The 23,195-nt window shown below is 37.8% G+C and overlaps 1 protein-coding gene and 1 pseudogene across 16 annotated transcripts in view; both read left to right on the top strand.

The window, feature by feature from the left end:
• The window catches only part of DLG1 (discs large MAGUK scaffold protein 1), a 270,955-nt gene that overhangs the window by 142,838 nt on the left and 104,922 nt on the right, over window positions 1–23,195 (top strand). For all 16 annotated transcript variants that reach the window (XM_024994948.2, XM_059888069.1, XM_024994955.2 and 13 more), the window contains 3 exons: window positions 4,394–4,447; window positions 19,845–19,895; window positions 22,662–22,786. In XM_024994948.2, the coding sequence (XP_024850716.1) occupies window positions 4,394–4,447; window positions 19,845–19,895; window positions 22,662–22,786 (230 nt within the window). The remainder of the gene's footprint in view (window positions 1–4,393; window positions 4,448–19,844; window positions 19,896–22,661; window positions 22,787–23,195) is intronic.
• On the top strand, window positions 6,739–11,599 carry LOC132345647 (ferritin light chain-like; annotated as a pseudogene).

Genomic DNA, 23,195 nt, shown 5'->3' with positions numbered 1-23,195 from the left:
GAACCAGGGATCAAATTGCCAACATCTGCTGGATCATGGAAAAAGCAAGAGAGTTGCAGAAAGACACCTATTTCTGCTTTATTGACTATGCCAAAGCCTTTTACTGTGTGGATCACAATAAACTCTGGAAAATTCTTCAAGAGATGGAATACCAGACCACCTGACCTGCCTCTTGAGAAACCTATGTGCAGGTCAGAAAGCAACAGTTAGAACTGGACATGGAACAACAGACTGGTAACAAATAGGAAAAGGAGTACGTCAAGGCTCTATATTGTCACCCTGTTTATTTAACTTATATGCAGAGTACATCATGAGAAACGCTGGACTGGAAGAAACACAAGCTGGAATCAAGATTGCCGGGAGAAATATCAATAACCTCAGATATGCAGATGACACCACCCTTATGACAGAAAGTGAAGAGTAACTAAAAAGCCTCTTGATGAAAGTGAAAGTGGAGAGTGAAAAAGTGGGCTTAAAGCTCAACATTCAGAAAACGAAGATCATGGCATCCGGTCCCACCACTTCATGGGAAATAGATGGGGAAACAGTGGAAACAGCGTCAGACTGTATTTCTGGGGGCTCCAAAATCACTGCAGATGGTGACTGCAGCCATGAAATTAAAAGATGCTTACTCCTTGGAAGGAAAGTTATAACCAACCTAGATAACATATTGAAAAGCAGAGACATTACTTTGCCAACAAAGGTCCGTCTAGTCAAGGCTATGGTTTTTCCATTGGTCATGTATGAATATGAGAGTTGGACTGTGAAGAAAGCTGAGCGCCAAAGAATTGCTGCTTTTGAACTGTGGTGTTGGAGAAGACTCTTGAGAGTCCCTTGGACTGCAAGGAGATCCAACCAGTCTGTTCTAAAGGAGATCAGCCCTGGGTGTTCTTTGGAAGGAATGGTGCTAAAACTGAAACTCCAATACTTTGGCCACCTCATGCGAAGAGTTGACCCATTGGAAAAGACTCTGATGCTGCGAGGGATCGGGGGCAGGAGGAAAAGGGGACGACAGAGGGTGAGATGGCTAGATGGCATCACCGACTCAATGGACGTGAGTTTGAGTGAACTCCGGGAGTTGGTGATGGACAGGGAGGCCTGGTGTGCTGCGATTCATGGGGTTGCAAAGAGTCGGACACGACTGAGCGACTGAACTGAACTGAACTGAACTGAGTTGTCACACAGTCCTTTTGGTTAAAGGCATATCTCTTTATAGATGGAAGAAATAAGTTTCAATAATTAGTACTTGTGATTTACCTGTATATTCAAAGTCATTAAACAGTAGAGTGAGGTAGAGAGAGATCTAGAATCATGCTTTTTGATGTGTCATCAAAAAGTAACAACAGGTAACTTTCACATAGATTATCCTCAAGTCTTGTTGCTGTTATTTGATTTCCTCCCTAAGTAAAGCTGGTAATTCCATGTTATCTGTTCTGCTATCTCTCATCCTAGTTACAGATACCAAGGTCTTAAACTAGCCCAATTTGCTACTGTATTTTTTGTTTTAGTGCTCTTTATTTCAGCTATCTGAAAGTGGCAAATTCTGCGGCCAAATGTTTCTGTATCTCTTCCATCTAAATACTTGTTCTGGCTTTGGTGTTAAGGTATTGTGTTTTTCTGAGTTGTACCCTCCAAGCCCATTGGGCTACCTCATTCCTACCACCTCCAAGTTTAAGAGGGATGGATTACTACTTTGTCAGATACCATTTCTGTATTCTATAAGAATTTAGAAATCCTCAAGTTAGTAAGTAAAAGTATAATGTATTTTAAGGTAAATGTTTTAATTCTCTTCCTGCTAACACAGTCTTAAATATTTTTAACATTATTTTGGTGGCTGAACTTGAGGCCATCAGATCATGCCTCTTGAGCTGCATGTACACAGGCTCTTATTTTAGACTACATTTTGTGATAGGTCTTTTCAAATTGTTTAATCTGACAGTTTTGAATGAAATTCTTGTTAATCCTCAACTTGAGTTTCTGTTCAGTTTCAAGTCTATGCTTTCCCTTCAGGTGTGGTCATTCACTCAGATTCTTCTAAGATACATCTACAAATAAACTGATTGTACATGTATTAATTATCTAATCATATTCATTAAGCCGAAGTTATAAATTATTTTTACTAGTCTGTAATTCTTTTTTCAGAACTGAACTTTAAAATTGAATTTTATGATATGAATGCTAATATATTAATAACAGCTTTAACCCATAGTATTTTACAACTGCTTTCATTATTAACCTCTTAAAGCTGACTCAATATAATTGTTTTGCTGTAGTTTATGAAAAAATTCAAAACTATTCAAATAGAAAGGGAGTAGTACAGTGAACTCCCATGTATACTTATCACCCAACTACAGCAGTCCTCAATTCATGCACTTATATGATCTATAACCCTTCCTTCTCCTAATCTCTCATGGTCATTATTCTATCTTGAAGGAAATTTAACACTTTATATAATTTTTATGTATTTCAATACCAGATTTTTATATAACTAGAATCCAAAGGTAACATATACAGTGATGATGAGTTGGTGATCATGAGCAGCTAGGGTTGTGATAATTTTGGTATAAGTTAGATTTTTGTAAAAGCAAACTTTTTCCACCATATTTTTGGTAATAAACGAGCAGAGGAAGCCAGATGGTTTTCTTGCCATAATTTTTAAGGACTATAGCTTCTTTTGTAAGTTTAAATAGCCTTGTTCTTTCTTGCCTTCCTCTGTAATTGCTTAAGCAAAGTAAGGTGAAGTTGTACCATTAATTTTTTAATTTAAAAATATCAGTTTGAGACCCCAGTAGTCATTGGGAAATGAATTAATTCCTAATGTTCATAAAATCTCAAATGTCTCTCACAAATAGTATTTTTTAGCAATTTCACAAATAGTATTAGGTTTGATTCTCACTGAATCATTGGAAAATAGACTATTACTGTTAAAGGTAGGGCTGCACACTTCATGCATTGGAGAAGGAAATGGCAACCCACTCCAGTGTTCTTGCCTGGAGAATCCCATGGATGGAGGAGCCTGGTAGGCTGCAGTTCATGGGGTTGCTAAGAGTCGGACACGACTGAGTGACTTCACTTTCACTTTTCACTTTCATGCATTGGAGAAGGAAATGGCAACCCACTCCAGTGTTCTTGCCTGGAGAATCCCAGGGACGGGGGAGCCTGGTGGGCCACCGTCTATGGGGTTGCACAGAGTCGGACACGACTGAAGCGACTTAGCAGCAGCAGCAGCAGCACATAAAGTAGCTAGTATTATGTTTGTATTTAATACAGTATTCCCTACTCATTTTGTTTGTTTGGTTTTTTTTTTCCCAGGATTTTTTATTGTTTCAGATGTACAGCAAAGTGATCTAGTTATGTGTATATATATCTTCTTCAGATTATTTTCCAGGTTATTTTTAGGTTATTTTAATATGCTGAATATAGTTCCCTGTGCTTTACTGTAATCCTTGGTCCCCACTCATTTTTAACTTGCTGCTTCATGTAGCTTAGATGCATCCAGTACAATTTTTTACGCAAGCATATCTCTTAAAATTTATTTAAAGTATAGTCATTTCTTTGATTCTCTGAAAATGTCATTTGACTTGGTAATTATATATTTTAAAATATACAAAAGAAAGAATTTTAAGAGGAGTCACATCAGTTTTCTAGTATGTTCGATCTGGTTTTCATTTGGTAATAATTGCATTTTATTTTAAAAATTTTGTTGCACCTTCATAACAAACACTTTCCAGCTTAATCAGAAAACCAAGCTTTTTTCATCCTAAACTTAATTAGATCTATGTTACTCTGCTTGTGTTTTTGGGGGGATGGGGGAGTGGTTGACCCTTAATTGTTCTGTGAGTGGTCTAGAATAACAGATGAAAAGCAGTAATTGCAGTCGATAACAATTAAGGGCTTTTACATTGAATGTGTTTCTAATTAAAGTTTATGATGGATTTCTTTGTATGGCTCCTTTCCCCCAATGTTTAAACACAGTTCAATATGAGACAGAATTTTTTTTCTGGGTGATGAAATGTTGGAATCTTCAGGGGATCCTTGAGACTAGAAAAGAAGTGATTTCCAAGAAATTTGGGATGAGTTTTTTGTTACATGAGAGAATATTTGTGAATTTTTTTAGAAGACTGGTGAACTTCGCAAATCTTAACAAAATTGTGTCTGTTGTAGCAGAAATAATCATTCATTTCTCAAAAGCAAATGTAATAGCTGCCTATATATCTAATTCTTTCCATTGGTGCTGGAAACTAGATACATTGTTTAACATATGAAAACTTCATATAAAATTATAACTTAAGAAATAGCAAATCTTTCATATGCTTCTAATATTTGTGAACATTAGTATGTAATGTGCCAATTTTCCTGTTAAGCCTAACACATTTACAATTCTTTCTTTAAGGCAAATCCTCCTCCAGTACTAGTCAACACAGACAGCTTGGAAACATCAACTTATGTAAGTTCCATTCATCACCAAGTTTTTCCTGTTCAGTCTTTGATACAGATATCAAAATCACAGCATTATTTTCTCTAATACATTTTCCTTATGATGTTCTGTCACTGAGCTGTAATTGTTAAAGTAAATGAAACTTACTATCCTTTTTGTTTTTTTGTTTTTCCCGTGCACTTACAAAGCAGAAATGTTGAAGTAAATTTCATTTTTAAATTAAAATGAACAGCTTTCACTATGGGCTCTCTCACCAGTGGTCATTTACACAATGGTATATAATCCGAGAGTCATTTTTGAAGTCTAATTGAGTGACTATGTTTGTAGTGAATGTGTTCTCAGTTATAACTTTGTAACTTTAAATTGATTACTCCTTCTCTCCAAACTTTTGTTAAAAAGTCTTCTTTCTCCTAAAGATAAATAGCCAGAATAGCAGAATCTTAACATTTTTCATCCCACCTAAAGTATCTTTGGAGATGTGTAAGTAGAAGTTACACCTGTGCATTTTAAAAAAATCAAATGGTGCATAATTTAATAGATTATAAAAATCTTTTTTCTCTCATTTTTGAACTGTAGTCAATTTTCATCTGTACTTTAAAACATTTTATTTGGCTTTGTATTCTGTGTATATTTATATGGGCATAGCAAATTTGGGGAGATTTTTGAAAACTTTAAATAATAATACTTTATACAAACCAAAAGTACTCTTCAGTCAGTGTCACCTTTCACACTGATATTGAATACTTAAGAAGAATTTTGTTTGTACTTTTGTTCTTCACATTTTATCCCTGTTCATTTGTTAAATTATGTTTTGCTTAAGGGCAGAGTTGGTAAATACTTTTATTTTAAAACCCTTTGAACTGGAAGGTTACTATGTAAGAACTAACAAAACTATATCAACAAAGAAAATAAATACACATGCATTTTAGAGATGTCAACAAATTAAAAGCAGGATTAACATACAGACAGCAAACTTAGTTTTTATGACACATTATTCAAAAATTAATTTTCCTGTTAAGCAGAATATGTTGGAAGTCTCTAAACCCATTCACTACCCATGTTGAGAAATTCTCTAGAAAGACTCACAAGGCTCAGCACCTTGTACCTACGGCTAAGATTTATTTATATGTAATAAGTCAGGATCCATAGTCAGATTATAAGGCTGTTTGTCTAGAGTAATACATCTTTAGATTTCCTTGTACTATCTTCCTCCCCAGAGGGGTCCACAGAGCACTGTTTTCACCTAGCAGTGAAAATGTAGCAACAAGTATTCAGTTTTTCTGCCCAGGGAAGCCCATTATTTGGGCTTCACCACAGTTATTTATTGGTAGTCGTTCACATAGACACCCTCTATCCAGTACATACCAAATTTCCAAGCTCCCAGAAGGAAAACAGGTGTTCAGCATAAAGTTCATTGTCTCTGCAAAGTCTTGCCAAGAGTAAACAACCCTTTCAGTGAGGGAATGGTGAGAACGCTCCTAGAATCAATTTCTAAAATGCCTACTAAGACTCTGCTAGCCATAGCAGCCTTGGGCCTGATATAGCAACCCTTTTCTCTACATAAGGCAATAAGATAAATTCCATTTTCTTAAGATTTTGTTCTATTTTATCATATTTGAAAAGCACTGTAAAATGTTTAGTAATATTCTTTGTGTCTAATTAGTTTAATTCTGAAATTTAAAATATGTTCCAGAATGGCTTTTAAACTTACTTGTTATTCCTCTGTTAAGTTCTGATCATTAAATAGTAGCTGTGAGTTGATGAATAAAATTAAGAAAACTTGCAGCTGTTGCATTATATATCACACTTTCCCCCCCTGGCTGCTGTCAAAATGCTTCCTAAAATTAAATAGTTAATTGAACAGGTAATGCATATACATTGTATAAAATTCAATATATACCACAGTATATCCAATAAAAAGGGAATCTTTCTTCACCCCTACTCCTAGTCTTCTAGTTCCTCTTGCCTAAGGCATAAAATGTTAAGAGTGCGTGTGTATGTGTGTAGGATATATATTAAAAGAACATGTATATATATGTATATCCTTGTATAAATATTTTGTGCATAAATAAGGATATATGTGTTTTCAAACTTTTCCCATACAAAAATCAATGCCCCATTGATAATTTTTGTATAGATGTTTTGTGTATATATGCAATTATATAATCTGAATATATTTGTATACATAGGTTGCTCAAAGGGTGTGTCAGTTTTTAGATTTGATCATTATTGCCAAATTTTACTTTCTAGCATTATGATTCAGAGAAGGCAATGGCACCCCATTCCAGTACTCCTGCCTGAAAAAAATCCCATGGACAGAAGAGCCTGGTAGGCTGCAGTCCATGGGGTCACGAAGGGTCGGACACGACTGAGCGGCTTCACTTTCACTTTTCACTTTCATGTATTGGAGAAGGAAATGGCAACCCACTCCAGTGTTCTTGTCTGGAGAATCCCAGGGACGGGAGAGCCTGGTGGGCTGCCGTCCATGGGGTCACGAGTCAGACATGACTGAGCGACTTCACTTTCACTTTTCACTTTCATGCATTGGAGAAGGAAATGGCAACCCACTCCAGTGTTCTTGCCTGGAGAATCCCAGGGACGGGGGAGCCTGGTGGGCTGCCGTCCATGGGGTCACGAGTCAGAGATGACTGAGCGACTTCACTTTCACTTTTCACTTTCATGCATTGGAGAAGGAAATGGCAACCCACTCCAGTGTTCTTGCCTGGAGAATCCCAGGGACAGGGGAGCCTAGTGGGCTGCCGTCTATGGTATCGCACAGAGTTGGACACACCTGAAGTGACTTAGTAGTAGTAGCATTATGATTCATCAAAAAGTATTGTTTTTACCCCATACTGTCACTAGCATGGTGTGTTAATAAATTTTTTGATCCTTTGTTAGCATAATGTTTGTTACCATAAAATATATTAATTCATTGTTTCAACTTGAATTTATATCTCAATTCTTTATCAGCTTTTTCACCTTAAAATTTTTTTTTATGATGAGAAATTTATATACCACAAAATCCACCCTTTTAAAGTGTACAATTCAGTGGTTTTAGTTTATTCACAGCATTGTGCCATCACCACCACTTTCAAATTTCCGTAACATTTTTATCACCTTGTAAGGAAACCCTGTACCCATTAGTAGTCACTCCCTATTTTGCCCTTACCTCAGCCCCTGACAATCACTAATCTACTTTCTGTCATTATGGCTTTCTCTTTTCTGGACTGTTCATATAAATAGAATCATACATGTACACCTGAAACCAACACAACATTGTAAATCAACTATACTCCAATAAAAATTTTTTTTAAAGGAATCATACAGTAAATTGTTTTTTTGTGTCTGGCTTTTACTAGGAGTAGTATGGTGAAGGTTCATCTGTGTTGTAGCATGTGTTAGAACTTCATTCGTTCTTATGGTCGAAATATTTTTCATTATATGTATGTACTACATTTTGTTTATTCATCCTTCTCTTGATGGGCTCTTGGGTCATTTCCACCTTTTGGCCATTGTGAATAGTGCTGCACTGGCATGGGCATCCCCAGTGGATGAGCGGTAAAGAATCCACCCAGAGTCCACCTGCCAATGCAGGAGGTGTGGGTTTAATCCGTGGCTTGGGAAGATCCCTTGGAGAGAGAAATGGCAACCCACTCTAGTATTCTTTACTGGGAAATCCCATGAACAGAGGAGCCTGGTGGGCTACAGTCCATGAGGTCACAGATAGTTGGACTTAATGACTAAACAACAGCAACAGACATTGCATACGGTATCTGGGAATTATTGTCATTTTATTAGTATTATGTCTCTTAGTCCATGAACATATTGTCTATCCATTCCTTTACATCTTCAATTTTGTTAACAGTGTTTTAAATTTTCAGTGAATTTGTCTTACACTTTTTAAATTAAATTTATTCCTAAGTATTCTTTTAATGATATTATAAATTAAATTGTTTTCTTAATTTTATGTATGGATTTTTCATTGCTAGTGTTTAGGAATATAATGGATTTGGGGGTATTAATCTATCCTGCAGTGTTACTGAACTCAAATTAGTTCTGATTTTTGTTCTTATTGTAGATTCCTTTGGATTTCCTACATAAGGTCATGTAATATACAAACAAATATTTTCACTTATTTCTTTTCAATAAAGATGCCTTTTATTTATTTTCCGTGCCTAATTGCCATGGCTAAAACCTCCATTAAAATGTTTCATAGAAATTGCAAGAGCTAACATTCTTATTTTGTTCCTGATCCTTGGGTGAAAGAAAGCTTTCACTCTTGTACAATCAAGTATGATGTATTAAACTCAGTTTTAAGTATTAATTGATACTATAATTTCATTGGCATTGGGTTTGATTATCTCTCTGAAATCCTGTTCTTTTCCTAAGTACTAAGATATTAAGCAAAAATTCTAGAGGTCTTCCTGGTTCTGGTAATGAGCAGACATGAAGAAATTTGTTGAAATAATTCCTAACTATTCCTTTGTATTTTCTGTAAAACCATAAAGAGTAAAAATTAGGAAATTTCATTTAATTTTACTTTGGTAGCTTTCTTACACAGGGGTTTTCTGGTGGCTCAGATGGTAAAGAATCTGCAGATGTGGGTTTTATCCCTGGGTCAGGAAGATCCCCTGGAAAAGGGAATGGCTAACCATTCCAGTTGGAAAAGGAAATGGCAACCCACTCCAGTACTCTTGCCTGGAAAATTCCATGGATGGAAGAGCCTGGTAGGCTACAGTCCATGCTGCTGCTGCTGAGTCACTTCAGTCGTGTCCGACTCTGTGCGACCCAATAGACGGCAGCCCACCAGGCTCCCCCGTCCCTGGGATTCTCCAGGCAAGAACACTGGAGTGGGTTGCCATTTCTTTCTCCAATGCATGAAAGTGAAAAGTGAAAGTGAAGTCACTCAGTCGTGTCCGACCCTCAGCAACCCCATGGACTGCAGCCTACCAGGCTCCTCCATCCATGGGATTCTCAGGCAAGAGTACTGGAGTAGGGTGCCATTGCCTTCTCCCACAGTCCATGGGATCACCCTAATTGGTAGATAATTGCTTTACAGTATTGTCTTGGTTTCTGCCATACATCAACATAAATCCGCCCTTGGTATACACATGTCCCCTCCCTCTTGAACCTCCCTCCCAGGTGCCATACCTCTAAGTTGTCACAGAGTACCTGTTTGAGCTCCTGGCATTATACAGCAAATTCCCACTGGCTATTTTGCATATTATAATGTATGTGCTTCCATGCTACTCTGTCCATTCATCCCACCCACCCTGTCTTTCATCTGCCCTGGGTACTATTGTCTGTTCTTTATGTCTCTGTCCCATTTCTGTCCTGAAAATAGGTTCATCAGTACCATCTTCCTAGATTTCATATATATGTGTGTTAATATATGATATTTGTCTTTCTCTTTCTATCTTACTTCACTCTGTATAATAGGCTCTAGGCTTATCCACCTCATTAGAACTGACTCAAATGTGGTGTTTTTGTGGCTGAGAAATATTCCATTTTGCATTTTCCCCCTACCCCCAAGAAAAAGAAATGCAAAAAGGCAAAATGGTTGTTTGAGGAGGTCTTACAAATAGATGAGAAAAGAAGAGAAGCGAAAAGCAAAGGAGAAAAGGAAAGATACATCCATCTGAATGCAGAGTTCCAAACAATATCAAGCAGAGATTTAAAAAAGCCTTCCTAAGTGAACAATGCCAACAAAGGTCCATCTAGTCAAAGCTGTGGTTTTTCCAGTAGTCGGGTATGGATGTGAGAGTTGGAGTATAAAGAAAGCTGAGCGCCAAAGAATTGATGCTTTTGAACTGTGGTGTTGTTGAAGACTCTTGAGAGTCCCTTGGACTGCAAGGAAATCAAATCAGTTCATTCTAAAGGAAATCAGTCCTGAATATTCACTGGAAGGACTGATGTTGAAGCTGAAACTCCAATACTTTGGCCATCTGATGCAAAGAACTGACTCAATTGAAAAGACCCTGATGTTGGGAAAGATTGCAGGTAGGAGGAGAAGGGGATGACAGAGGATCAGATGGTTGGATGGCATCACTGACTCACTGGACATGAGTTTGAGTAAACTCCAGGAGTTGGTGATGGACAGGGAGACCTGGCATGCTGCAGTCCATGGGGTCGCTGAGAGTCGAGCACGACTGAGTGACTGAACTGAACTGAACAATGCAAAGAAATAGAGGAAAACAATAGAATGGGAAAGACTAGAGATCTCGTCAAGAAAATCAGAGAGAAAGTGTGCTCAGCAGCCCCGCGGATCTTGTTGGATGGAACAGACCCAGGGACGCCCCTTGCTCCAGCCTCCAGCCACCCCTCCAACCTTTTTTCCAGTCGCAACCTCTCGAGTCAGCCCCTCAGCTCTGTGGGATCACCAGGACCAGCTGCCATTTTTTAACTCCTTATTATTACCGACCAATCATGAGCTCCCAGATTCATCAGAATTATTCTGCCGAGGTGGAGGCCACCGTCAACCGCCTGGTTAACATGCAACTGTGGGCCTCCTACACCTACCTCTCTCTGGGCTCCTATTTCGACCATGACGATGTGGCCCTGGAGGGTGTGGGTCACTTTTTTCATGAATTGGCCAAGGAGAAGCGCAAGGGCACGGAGCGTCTCTTCAAACTGCAAAACCAGCGTGGCGGCCGTACCCTCTTCCTGAACGTGCAGAAGCCATCTCAAGATGAGTGGGGTAAAACCCAGGATGCTGTGGAAGCCGCCCTTCTCATAGAGAAGAACCTGAATCAAGCCCTGTTGGATCTGCATGGCCTGTCTTCTGCCTGTGGAGACCCCCACATCTGTGACTTCCTGGAGAACCACTTCCTAGATGAGGAAGTGAAACTCATCAAGAAGATGGGTGACCACCTGACCAACCTCCGCAGGCTGGTTGGTCCCCAGCCTGGCTGGTCCCCAGGCTGGGTTGGGCGAGTATCTCTTCGAAAGGCTCACCCTCAAGCACAACTAGGAGCTTCTGGAGAGCAGCGGCCTTTGAAGAACCCACCTAACATCAGGGCTGCCTGAAGCTCCTCTCTGCAGCCACTAGGCAGCTTTTTAACACCCTGGAGCCCTCTCTCAAGCCTTGGACCAAATGGAAACAAAGCTTTTTGCAGCATTAAAAAAAAAAAAAAGAAAATCAGAGATACCAAGGGAACATTTCATGCAAAGATGGGCACAATAAAGGAGAGAAATATAATGGATCTAATGGAAGCAGATGATATTAAGAACAGGTGGCAAGAATATCTAGAAGTACTATGGAAAAAAGATCTTAATGACCCAGATAACCATGATGGTGTGATCACTCAACTAGAGCCAAACATCCTGGAGTGTGAGGTCAGGTGGGCCTTAGGAAGCATCACTATGAACAAAGCTAGTGGAAGTGATGGAATTCCAGTTGAGCTATTTCAAATCCTAAAAGATGATGCTGTGAAAGTGCTGCACTCAATATGCCAACCAATTTGGAAAACTCAGCAGTGGCCAGGACTGCAAAAAGTCAGTTTTCATTCCAGTCCCAAAGAAAGGCGATGCCAAAGAATGTTCAAACTACCACACAGTTGCACTCATCTCACATGCTAGCAAAGTAATCCTAATTCTCCATGCTGTCTTCAACAGTGCGTGAATAGTGAACTTCCAGATGTTCAGGCTGGATTTAGAAAAGGCAGAGGAACCAGAGATCAAATGGCCAGCATCCGTTGGATCATCGAAAGAGCAAGAGAATTCCAGAAAAATATATACTTTTGCTTCATTGACTACATTAAAGCCTTTGACTGTGTGGATCACAACAAATTGTGGAAAATTCTTGAAAGAGATGGGAATAACAGACCACCTTACCTGCCTCCTGAGAAAGCTGTATGAAGGTAAGAAGCAACAGTTAGAACTGGATATGAAACAACAGACTGGTTTCAATCTGGGAAAGGAGTACCTCAAGGCTGTATATTGTCACCTTGCTTATTTAACTTATGTACAGAGTACATCACATGAAATGCTGGGCTGGATGAAGCACAAGGTGGAATCAAGATTGCCAGGAGAAATACCAATAACCTCAGATATTGAGATGACACCACCTTTATGGCAGAAAGTGAAGAGGAACTGCAGAGCCTTGATGAAGGTGAAAGAGGAGTGTGAAAAAGTTGGCTGAAACTTCAACATTTAAAAAACTAAGTTCATGGCATCTGATTTTATCATTTAATGGCAAATAGATGGGGAAACAATGGAAACACTGACAAACTTTTATTTTCTTGGCCTCCAAAATCCCTGCAGATGGTGGCTACAGCCATGAAATTAAAAGATGCTTGCTCCTTGGAAGACAAGTTGGCAGTTCTAGACAGCATATTAAAAAGCAGAGACATCACTTTGCCAACAAAGGTCCATATAGTCAGAGCTAGGTCTGTCTAGTCAAGGCTGTGGTTTTCCAGTGGTCATGTATGGATGTGAGAGTTGGACTATAAAGAAAGCTGAGCACAGAAGAATTGATGCTTTTGAACTGTGGTGTTGGAGAAGACTTTGAGAGAGCCCCTTGGACTGCAAGGAGATCCAACCAGTCTGTCCTAAAGGAGATCAGTCCTGGGTGTTCACTGGAAGGACTGATGTTGAAGCTGAAACTCTAATACTTTGGCTGCCTGATGCGAAGAGCTGACTCATTTGAAAAGACCCTGATGCTGGGAAAGATTGAGGGCAGGAGGAGTAGGGGACAACAGAGGATGAGATAGTTGGATGGTATCACCGACTCAACGGACATGGGTTTGGGTGGACTCTGGGAGTTGGTGATGGATAGGAAGGCCTGGCATGCTGTGGTTCATGGAGTCGCAAAGAGTTGGACACGACTGAGCAACTGAACTGAATGGTTTTTCCAGTACTCATGTATGGATGTGAGAGTTGGGCCATAAAGAAGGTTGAGCGCCAAAGAATTAATCCTTTTGAATTGTGGTGTTAGAGAAGACTCTTGAGAGCCCCTTGGACTGCAGGTTGGTCATACCAGTCCATCTTAAAGGAAATCAGTCATGAATATTCATTGGAAGAACTGATGCTGAAACTCCAATACTTTGGCCACCTAATGCAAAGAGCTGACTCATTGGAAAAGACCCTGATGCTGGAAAAGATTGAAAGCAGGAGGAAAAGGGGACGATGGAGGACGAGATGGTTGGATGGCATCACCAACTCAATGGACATGATTTTGAGCAAGCTCCAGGAGATGGTGAAGGACAGGAAAGTCTGGTGCGCTGCAGTCCATGGGGTCCAAAGAGACGGACACGACCTAGTGACTAAACAACAACAATAAATAATCCATTGTATGTATGTACCACAGCTTCTTTATTCATTCATCTGTCAGTGTATATCTGGGTTGCTTCCATGTCCTAGCTGTTGTAAATAGTGCTGCAGTGAACACTGGGGTACATGTGTCTTTTTCAATTATGTTTTTTCAGGATATTTGCCCAGTTGTGGGATTGTTGGGTCATATAGTACTTTTATTCCTAGATATTTAAGGAATCTCCATACTGTCCTCTATAGTGACTATATCAATTTACAGTCCCACCAGTGCAAGAGGGTTCCCTTTTCTCCACACCCTTTCCAGAATTTATTGTTTATAGAATTTTTGATGGTGGTCATTCTGACTGGTGTGAGGATATATTTCATTGTAGTTTTGATTTGCATTTCTCTAATAATGAGTGATGTTGAGTATCTTTTTATGTGTCTATTAGCATATCTGTATGTCTTCTTTGGAGAAAGGTCTGTTTAGGTCTTCTGGCTACTTTTTGATTGGGTTTTTCTGGTGTTGAGCTGCGTGAGCTATTTGTATATTTTGGAGATAAATCATTTGTTAATTCTGTTTCAGTTTTTCGTGTGTGTGTATGTTTCTTTTTTTCTGTTGTTATTTGTCTCATTTTGTATTTACCAGTTGTCTTTTGTTTCTTGTTTTCATTTTTGTTTTTTAATTATTTATGTTTGTTTTAATCCCCTTTAATTCCATAACAAACAGCTACTGGAATCTCAGTTCTTTGGCCACTCCAGTATTCCTGCCTAGAGAATTCCATGGACAGAGGAGCCTGGCTGGCTATAGTCCATGGGGTTGCAATGAAAGCTTCAGTTTTTCTGTATGTTTAATTAATAACTGTATGATTTTAAAGTTGACCTAAATGGTTATTCTTTATTTAGGAAAAATTCATGAGTAAATTATTTCAGGGTTAATATTTTGTATTTAGTAATGTTGATTTTTCATTAGGAAGAACATTTTCTTCTTCCTAGTACATTTTTATTTTTAGATTCTTACCTTACTGTTGAGGTTTTTAATTGCCTTAGAATATGGGAGACCTAGGTTCGATCCCTGGGTTGGGAAGATCCCCTGGAGAAGGGAAAGGCTATCCACTCCAGTATTCTGACCTGGAGAATTCCATGGATTGTATAGTCTATGGGGTTGCAAAGAGTCGGATACAGCTGAGCAACTTCCACAATCATAATCACACAGTAAGTTTATTGAAGGTTGATAGGCAAAATCTTGAATTTTAATGTATTACTCTATAGTTTGAAAGGTATTACTGAAATGAACCTTAAATGACGGAGAAGTCTTCAATTAGACTTCTTTGTATCTTTATTTGGAGGGTCTTAATATCTATTATGTATTAGGATTTGTCTGTCCTGTTTGGATATATTAGTGCAAGCTGTTTAGAAAATTTTAATATTTAGGAATAAGGGGCCAAGGACATCTGTATTCTTTATGGCATATCATCTATAATTGAAGCTAATTATATTTTTCTAAAAAGCTAAAACAACTTAAATACTAAACAGTGAATGGTATTCAACTATACTAGCAAAAACCAATTGACAATATGAGTTATTAACTCTTTCAGTGAAATATGAAATACCTAGCAATCAACTTGAAGCCACATATGTGGTCTTCCTGGTGGCTCAGACATTAGAGAATCTGTCTGCAATTTGGGTTTGATCCCTGGTTCAGGACGAATACCCACTGGAGAAGGAAATTGCAACCCACTCCAGTATCCTTGCCTGGAGAATTCCATGGACAGAGAAGACTGGTGGTCTGTGGTCCATGGGGTCACAGGGTCAGACACAACTAAGTGAGTAACACACACACATAGCAATCAGCTTAACAGGAATGTATATAGTTTGTTGTAAGAAAGCTGTGACACTTACTGATGGTATAGAGGAATACTTAAGTACAGAGCAGTTTTTGTTGCAGAACAGAAAGATAAAGTAGATATCATTGTTTTTTCCAGATAAATCTGTAAATTTGGTATCGTGCCAGTCATAGTGCCAAAAAATAGAATGTGTATTTGGAGTCAGGGGAGGAGAAAGGAAAAGGGAAAGGAGGAGAGATAAAAAGAGAATGTGTGCATGTATTTTGGAGGCATATAGTTACATTTAATGATTCACTTAGAGCTACATCTTCCAGAATTGCAAGCCACTAGCCACATGTTCAGAGAAGGCAATGGTGAAAATCCCATGGACCGAGGAACCTGGTGGGCTGCAGTCCATGGGGTCGCTAAGAGTTGGACATGACTGAGCGACTTCACTTTCACTTTTCACTTTCATGCATTGGAGAAGGAAATGGCAACCCACAACAGTGTTCTTGGCTGGAGAATCCCAGGGACGGGGGAGCCTGGTGGGCTGCCGTCTATGGGGTTGCACAGAGTTGGACACGACTGAAGTGATGCAGCAGCAGCAGCAGCAGCAGCCACATGTTGGTATTTAAATTTATATTGATTAAAATTCAATAATATTTATGGTTTTTCTGCTGGCAGTAGTCACATTACAAGCACTCAGTAGTCACTTGTGGGTAAGTAACTCCTGTATTGGACCAGACAGATTATATTACACTTACATCATCACAGAAACTTCTTTTGGACAGTTTGATATAGAAAAGTTAAAAACTCAAAAACAACCAAGTAAAGATTAAGAACAATTTGGAGCGATTTCTCTACAGATAATGAAATATATTATAAAACAGCATTTAATTAAAAGTGTAGTTCTTGTCCCAAATCATATTGAAAAGTGAAAGTCTCTCAGTCATGTCTGAGTCTTTGCAGCCCCATGGACTATACAGTCCATGGAATTCTCCAGACCAGAATACTGGAGTGGGTAACCAACCATTCCCTTCTCCAGGGGATCTTCCCCACCCAAGGATTAAACCCAGGTCTCCCACATGGCAGGTGGATTCTTTACCACCTGAACCACCAGGGAAGCCACAAATTATATTAGGTGAGTGGAACAACTCACCTTTGTATATGTTATATAATCTGATTTTTATCCTAGTCAAGTTGATTATAGATAAGTTGTTCTTATCTATAATCAGTTTAGTTCAGTTGCTCAGTCGTGTCCGACTCTTTGCGACCCCATGAATCTCAGCACACCAGGCCTCTCTGTCCATCACCAACTCCCGGAGTTCACTCAAATTCACGTCCATCGAGTCAGTGATGCCATCCAGCCATCTCATCCTCTGTCGTCCCCTTCTCCTCCTGCCTCCAATCCCTCCCAGCATCAGAGTCTTTTCCAGTGAGTCAACTCTTCGCATGAGGTGGCCAAAGTACTGGAGTTTCAGCTTCAGCATCATTCCCTCCAAAGAAATCCCAGGGCTGATGTCCTTCAGAATGGACTGGTTGGATCTCTGTGCAGTCCAAAGGACTCTGAAGAGTCTTCTCCAACACCACAGTTCAAAAGCATCAATTCTTCCGCGCTCAGCTTTCTTCACAGTCCATCTCTCACATCCGTACATGGCCACAGGAAAAACCATAGCCTTGACTAGATGGACCTTTGTTGGCAAAGTAATGTCTCTGCTTTTGAATATGCTATCTAGGTTGGTCATAACTTTCCTTTGTTCTTAGTTATGACTTTATGGAATTTTTTCTACTAATATTAAGATTTTTTTATAATTAGGAATTTACTGCCTATTCTTAACTGTCTTTAGAAATTTTGTCTTTTATCCAAATTATTTCCATAGCTTCTTTACCAATTTACTTTTCTCTAATTTCTCTTCCTTTTGTGTTCCACACTGCCATGGTTCTTTTTCTGGAAAACATTTAAACCTACTTGATGCTCCAATATTTCCAAGAATATTTGCCATTCATCAGGAAAACATTTAAGATGTTTCACAATAAGGCCCCAATCCACTTCTCCCACTTTCACCTTCATCCTTAATATAGAATCCCATTTTGTTACTAGGACTAAATTCTAAACCTAGAAAGTAATAGCAATGACAGTTCTCATGAAGTATTTTAAATCTATGCTTTTCTGTTTTTGAAGATGGGGAAAAAACTCAAATATTTTGTCAGTAATATATCATTTTGTCTAAAGATTGATTTAATTTTATTTTTCTCCTCTAATTTTATTTCTTGTTTCCCTCTCACCTTGTCCTATTGAGAGTGATAAACCTATTAGTGAAGCATATTTTTCCTGTTGAAAGCCACATTTTATAAAGATATTATGAAAAGAAAACTCATCACCCATTTTGTAATTTTCCTGGAAACCATATTCCTTTCAAAAATATCACACCATCGTTTTTCTGTTATTTTACAGTAATGAAATGGTAATTTGTGGTTTTGATAATGTATTCATGGCATTTAGAAGCCCAGTTTGAATGTGTTTAATGATGTTATTAAATTGTCTCATGAATTGAACCTGAATTAGGGGTTGCTTTCTTATAGTATAGTAAGAAAACAAAGTGGCTTACATAGATTTCATTCTTCTGTTGTTTCGTTATTCTATTGCTGTATAACAAGCCACCGTGAAACACAGTGGCTTAAAAAATAATTATTTCTCATGATTTTCTGGATTAATTGGATAGTTCTGCTTCACATGATCTTGGCTGGGACATGGGAAAAGACTGGAAGACCGAAAACTGCCTCATTTACCATTTGCCAACAGTCAGTGCCAATTGCTGGGTAGAAATGCAGCTGGGGCTTTTGGCCAGAGGTCTTTGATGCTCCTTCATTTAAATCACCTCGTAGGGTCTTTGAACTTCCTCACATTACAGGTTCTGAATTCGTAGAAGGTGCATTCTTATAACAAGGCGGACACTACAAGGCATCACATGACCTATATTCCAAAATCGCAGAGCATTATTTGTGCCACTCTCTGTTTAGCAGAAGTCGTCTGCTGCTTCTGCTAAGTCGCTTCAGTCGTGTCTGACTCTGTGCGACCCCATAGATGGCAGCCCACCAGGCTCCTCCGTCCCTGGGATTCTCCAGGCAAGAGTACTGGAGTGGGTTGCCATTTCCTTCTCCAATGCATGAAAGTGAAAAGTGAAAGTGAAGTCACTCAGTTGTGCCCGACTCTTAGCGACCCCATGGACTGCAGCCCACCAGGCTCCTCCGCCCATGGGATTTTCCAGGCAAGAGTACTGGAGTGGGTTGCCATTGCCTTCTCCAAGAAGTCATCTAGAACCTGCCTAGATCCAAGGGAAGGGGAAATACCTCTTGATGGTAGGGTGGTTTAATCATATTGCAGAAGAGCACTTAGAATGGAAGATGGGAGGCATATAGAGATTCAGTTTATCACAATCTGTATTTGACTTATGAGATTACTTTGCTCAGTTTCATACCACCAGAAAGATTATAGAGGTGAGAACTTGAAGGAAATGTAAAGGACAGAGCAAATCATTTAAATTTAATGGTATATAAGGCTCATGAAGAGGGGAGACACATGTTTGGAATGAAGTTGAATCATGATTTGGATCAGTTCGTACAGAGCCTTGTATGAGAGTTTCAGAGAATTTTGGAGAAAGTATGTGATACATGGGTTCCATGAAGATCCATCTGTGTAAAACACATTAGAATGATTTGAGCAGTGAAGAATAGTAATCTAAGAGATGGAGTAGATTACATTTGCTATAGCCCAGAAGAGATTAATAACAACTTGAACCAAAGTGATAGAAACGAAAATGAAGAAGTGATGGTTTTCAGGAACAACTGAAGTATTTAAGTCAGGAGGAATTGGTAGCTATTTAGATGTGTGAATTAAAGGGAAGAACAGGGTCAAGAGTTCAGTAAGTATTAAAAGCTGAGTGTACCCTTTCTGTATTTGAAAGTCACAGTATCATAAATGTCATTAATCACATTTGCACTGTTCCATTCCTTGAAAATCTTTCTCAGAATTATTAGAATCAAGCCAAGTTATTTGATTACTATCACATTTAGCAGGGTTTCATTTAACGGGCTCTGTGACAATCTGGAAGGGTGAGATGGGGAGGGAGGTGGGAGGGAGGTTTGGAAGAGAAGGGACATGGGTCTACCTATGGCTGATTCTTGTTGATGTATGACAAAAAAACCACAAAATTCTATGAACAGTTATCCTTCTATTTAAAAAAAAAATTGGGAAAAAAAAGAAATACAAAAATTGTCTTGTCATTTAAAATTTTACACTCTAAATTTCCATGCTTCTTTTCCCCTATTAGGTTAATGGCACTGATGCAGATTATGAATATGAAGAAATCACACTTGAAAGGGTAAAAGCCTATTCATTATCTTAAGCTTTAATGAAAAGAAATCTGTTTCTTTAAAGAACTCTTAAATATACTGCTCTTTCATATAGAATCTAAGGAAGATCATCTTTCAAAAGCAGAACCATGTAATATTAGTTTCTTTAATAAATCCACATATCATAAAATTAGCTGTGGTATTTTCATGTTGCTTTTGAACATGTATGAACATGTGGCTTTTCTTTAAGAACTTTTTTAAAAAGTAAACTTTTATTTAAAAATTTTTAGATTTGTAGAAAAGTAGTACAAAGAGTTTCCATTTACCCTAGACTCAGTTTCACCAATTTATTAACATCTTACAATACTAAAATACATTTGTTTCAACCAGTGAAGTAACACTGATACATTATTATTAACCTAAGTTTATACTTTATTTGAATTTCCTTTTTGTTTTTCTCTTCCAGAATCCTATCTGGAATATCATATTACGTTTAGTTATTATGTCTTCTTGTGCTGCTCTAGACTGACAATACCTCAAATTTTCTCAGTTTTTAATTTTATTATTTAGTTTTCATATAATGAAGTATTATTTATTTTAAATGAGTATTTTGTCTCTTGAGCTAATAACTTGATCATTGTATCAGTTTTGTTTCCTAGAAAAATAATAACCATAGGATTACTGGAAAAGACCTTACTGAAAACTTCTTATTATGCATTCCCTAGTCAGAAAATAATTTACAGGTGCAATTCAGATGTAGGGAGATGAAGGAAATGTGGGTTCAATCCCTGGGTTGGGAAGATCCCCTGGAGAAGGGAATGGCAACCCACTCCAGTATTCTTGCCTGGAGAATCCCATGGACAGAGTAGTCTGGTGGGCTACAGTCCACGGGGTCAAAAATAGTCAGACATGACTAAACTCATGCACGCACACTCACAATTCAGATGTGTGGATTTTCTTGATATATTTTCCCCTTAAGAATATCTGCATTCAATTGATGCTATATTTTAGCAGTGTCACCTTGTCTGACCATCATTTTTGGAAAATGAGGTGCTTTACATAAGTGACTTTTCTAAGTAACTGAATATCTGTGTATTTGAAGTTCCTAAAGGATTAGATTTATGTTTGTAGCCAGATAAACTGAGTGAAAATAGACCGCAGAGGGTCTTTTACATGTGTAATAGATTTTATACTGACTGTTTACCTGAATTTGGGCCACCTATTCAAGTGAGGTAGCTGACTGAGTCTTACAAGTAAACAATATTAATGTATTATGCACATTTTAATGTGGCATTTTGTTGGTTTCCCCCCCAGCTTTATTGAGATTTCTTGACATAATCCTAACTTTTTACCTCATTCATGTTTTCATTTTTTCCTAGTACCTTTTAAATTCTTTTAGTCAGAACTGTACTTTGTATTTTTCACTGATTAAAGGACTTGAATACCAGGAATTTGGGAGATATTGTTAAAGTGTACAAACTTGGAATTAGATGATGAATAAGTTTCAGACTTCTTATATGCACAGCATAGTGAATATAGTCAACAATACTGTATTATATACTTCAGAATTGCATGAGACTAGTTCTTAAATGTTCTCACCATAAAAAATAATGACAATTATGTGACCTCATAGAGGTGTTAGCTAAATAAAGCTAGTACATAAAGTGGTAATCTAAATAAAGTAAGCTAAATAAAGTGGTAATCATATTGTTCTATATAAATATATCAAATCAACATGTTATATACCTAAAACCTACACAAAATTATTTGTAATTATTTCTTGATTTTTTAAAGCAAATAAAAAAGAATACCTGAGTATCTTGGTGTTCCCATACAACCTTTTTATACTATTTACTGCCACTTTAGTAACTTTTAAAGAGTTTAGACTGAAAAAATTTTTTTATTAAAATAGAATTTTAGGACTATCATAATTGAGTGAAATTTTAAGGTATTTTATATAGTTTAGTAATACATCCAGATACACCCACTAATTTGAACTCACTGAAAACCAAAGTTAAATCATTGTTGAAAAAATAAATGTCTAATACCTTTGAGATCAGTTTTTCTTTTTGTACTGGTAGAGAACCCTTCCTTCAAAGAAAATATTCAAAAATCAGTACATAAAATGAGCAAGAAGCAATGCTGCTTTGGCAAAATTAACTTTGCTGTCAAGAAAGCTTACCAATGTTAAATTATCTAGTTATACTTTCAGTATTTAAAAAATGCCTTTTGCTAGTCAGGTAGGTTTCTTGGTTAAACACCTCAAGGATGATGGCAGTGTTACTTAACTGATAAAATTTGGTAATTTTAAAATAAGTTGATGGCAAAGTTAGCAGAAGCAAAGCCCCACCAAGTATCCCCTTCTTAACAGGCTGAAATAATATATCGATATTACCTACTTGGAAATAACAGCAGCACAAGGATCACTTAAGCGTTTTCCTCTTGGGATCAATTTGCCTTACCAAACATGAGCTAGATGCAGTCTAAAAGAAAGAGACCTGATAGTGACACCTCTACAAGGAAGAACTGTGCATACTTTTAAGAAAGAATTGTAGACTAAACTCTGAAAGTACTCGGTACATCTTCAGCGTCACCTATTCAGCAGTAATACCCCTGAATTCATAGAGAAAAGAATAGCTTTCCTTGTATTTTTTAATTTAAAAGTCATCTTACTCCCTATATATATATGTCTTTATATGCATGTTGCCTATGTTAGTACAGTTTCTAGGTCATATAGTGACAGGAACCTATCAATAATTTTTTTTCAATGTCACTTTTTCCCCCTCTGTTCCCAGGGAAATTCAGGGCTTGGTTTCAGCATTGCAGGAGGTACAGACAACCCACACATTGGAGATGACTCAAGTATTTTCATTACTAAAATTATTGCAGGGGGAGCAGCTGCCCAAGATGGAAGATTGCGGTATGTTTTGTACTTGATGTTGTGATACCAAATCTTCTTTGTATCTTTTTCTTGAGAGAAAATAAACAATAAATACAAATAAGAAATATTATCATAATAACTAACATATGGTAGATGCTCAAAAATCAAATGAATGAATGAGATAATTATGCTTTAAGCATTGTTTCCCTCTTTTCATTTAGGAATTCAGTTTTATCTTAGAAATTAAACATTTTGAATAATAATTTTGATTAATGATTTAAATATTACTGAGCAAATGTGTAGAAATTGTAGATTTCCCATTGTATTTTCAGTTATTTTCTGGGTGGGGAACATGTATAAACTTACTTAAGGTTTCAGTTCAGTTCAGTCGCTGGGTCGTGTCCGACTCTTTGCGACCCCATGAATTGCAGCATGCCAGGCCTCCCTC

This window comes from Bos taurus, chromosome 1, assembly GCF_002263795.3.
Source record: "Bos taurus isolate L1 Dominette 01449 registration number 42190680 breed Hereford chromosome 1, ARS-UCD2.0, whole genome shotgun sequence".
Classification (NCBI taxonomy): domain Eukaryota; kingdom Metazoa; phylum Chordata; class Mammalia; order Artiodactyla; family Bovidae; genus Bos; species Bos taurus.
Note: the sequence above shows the minus strand (reverse complement) of the source record. Positions and strands in the feature narration are given on the sequence as shown.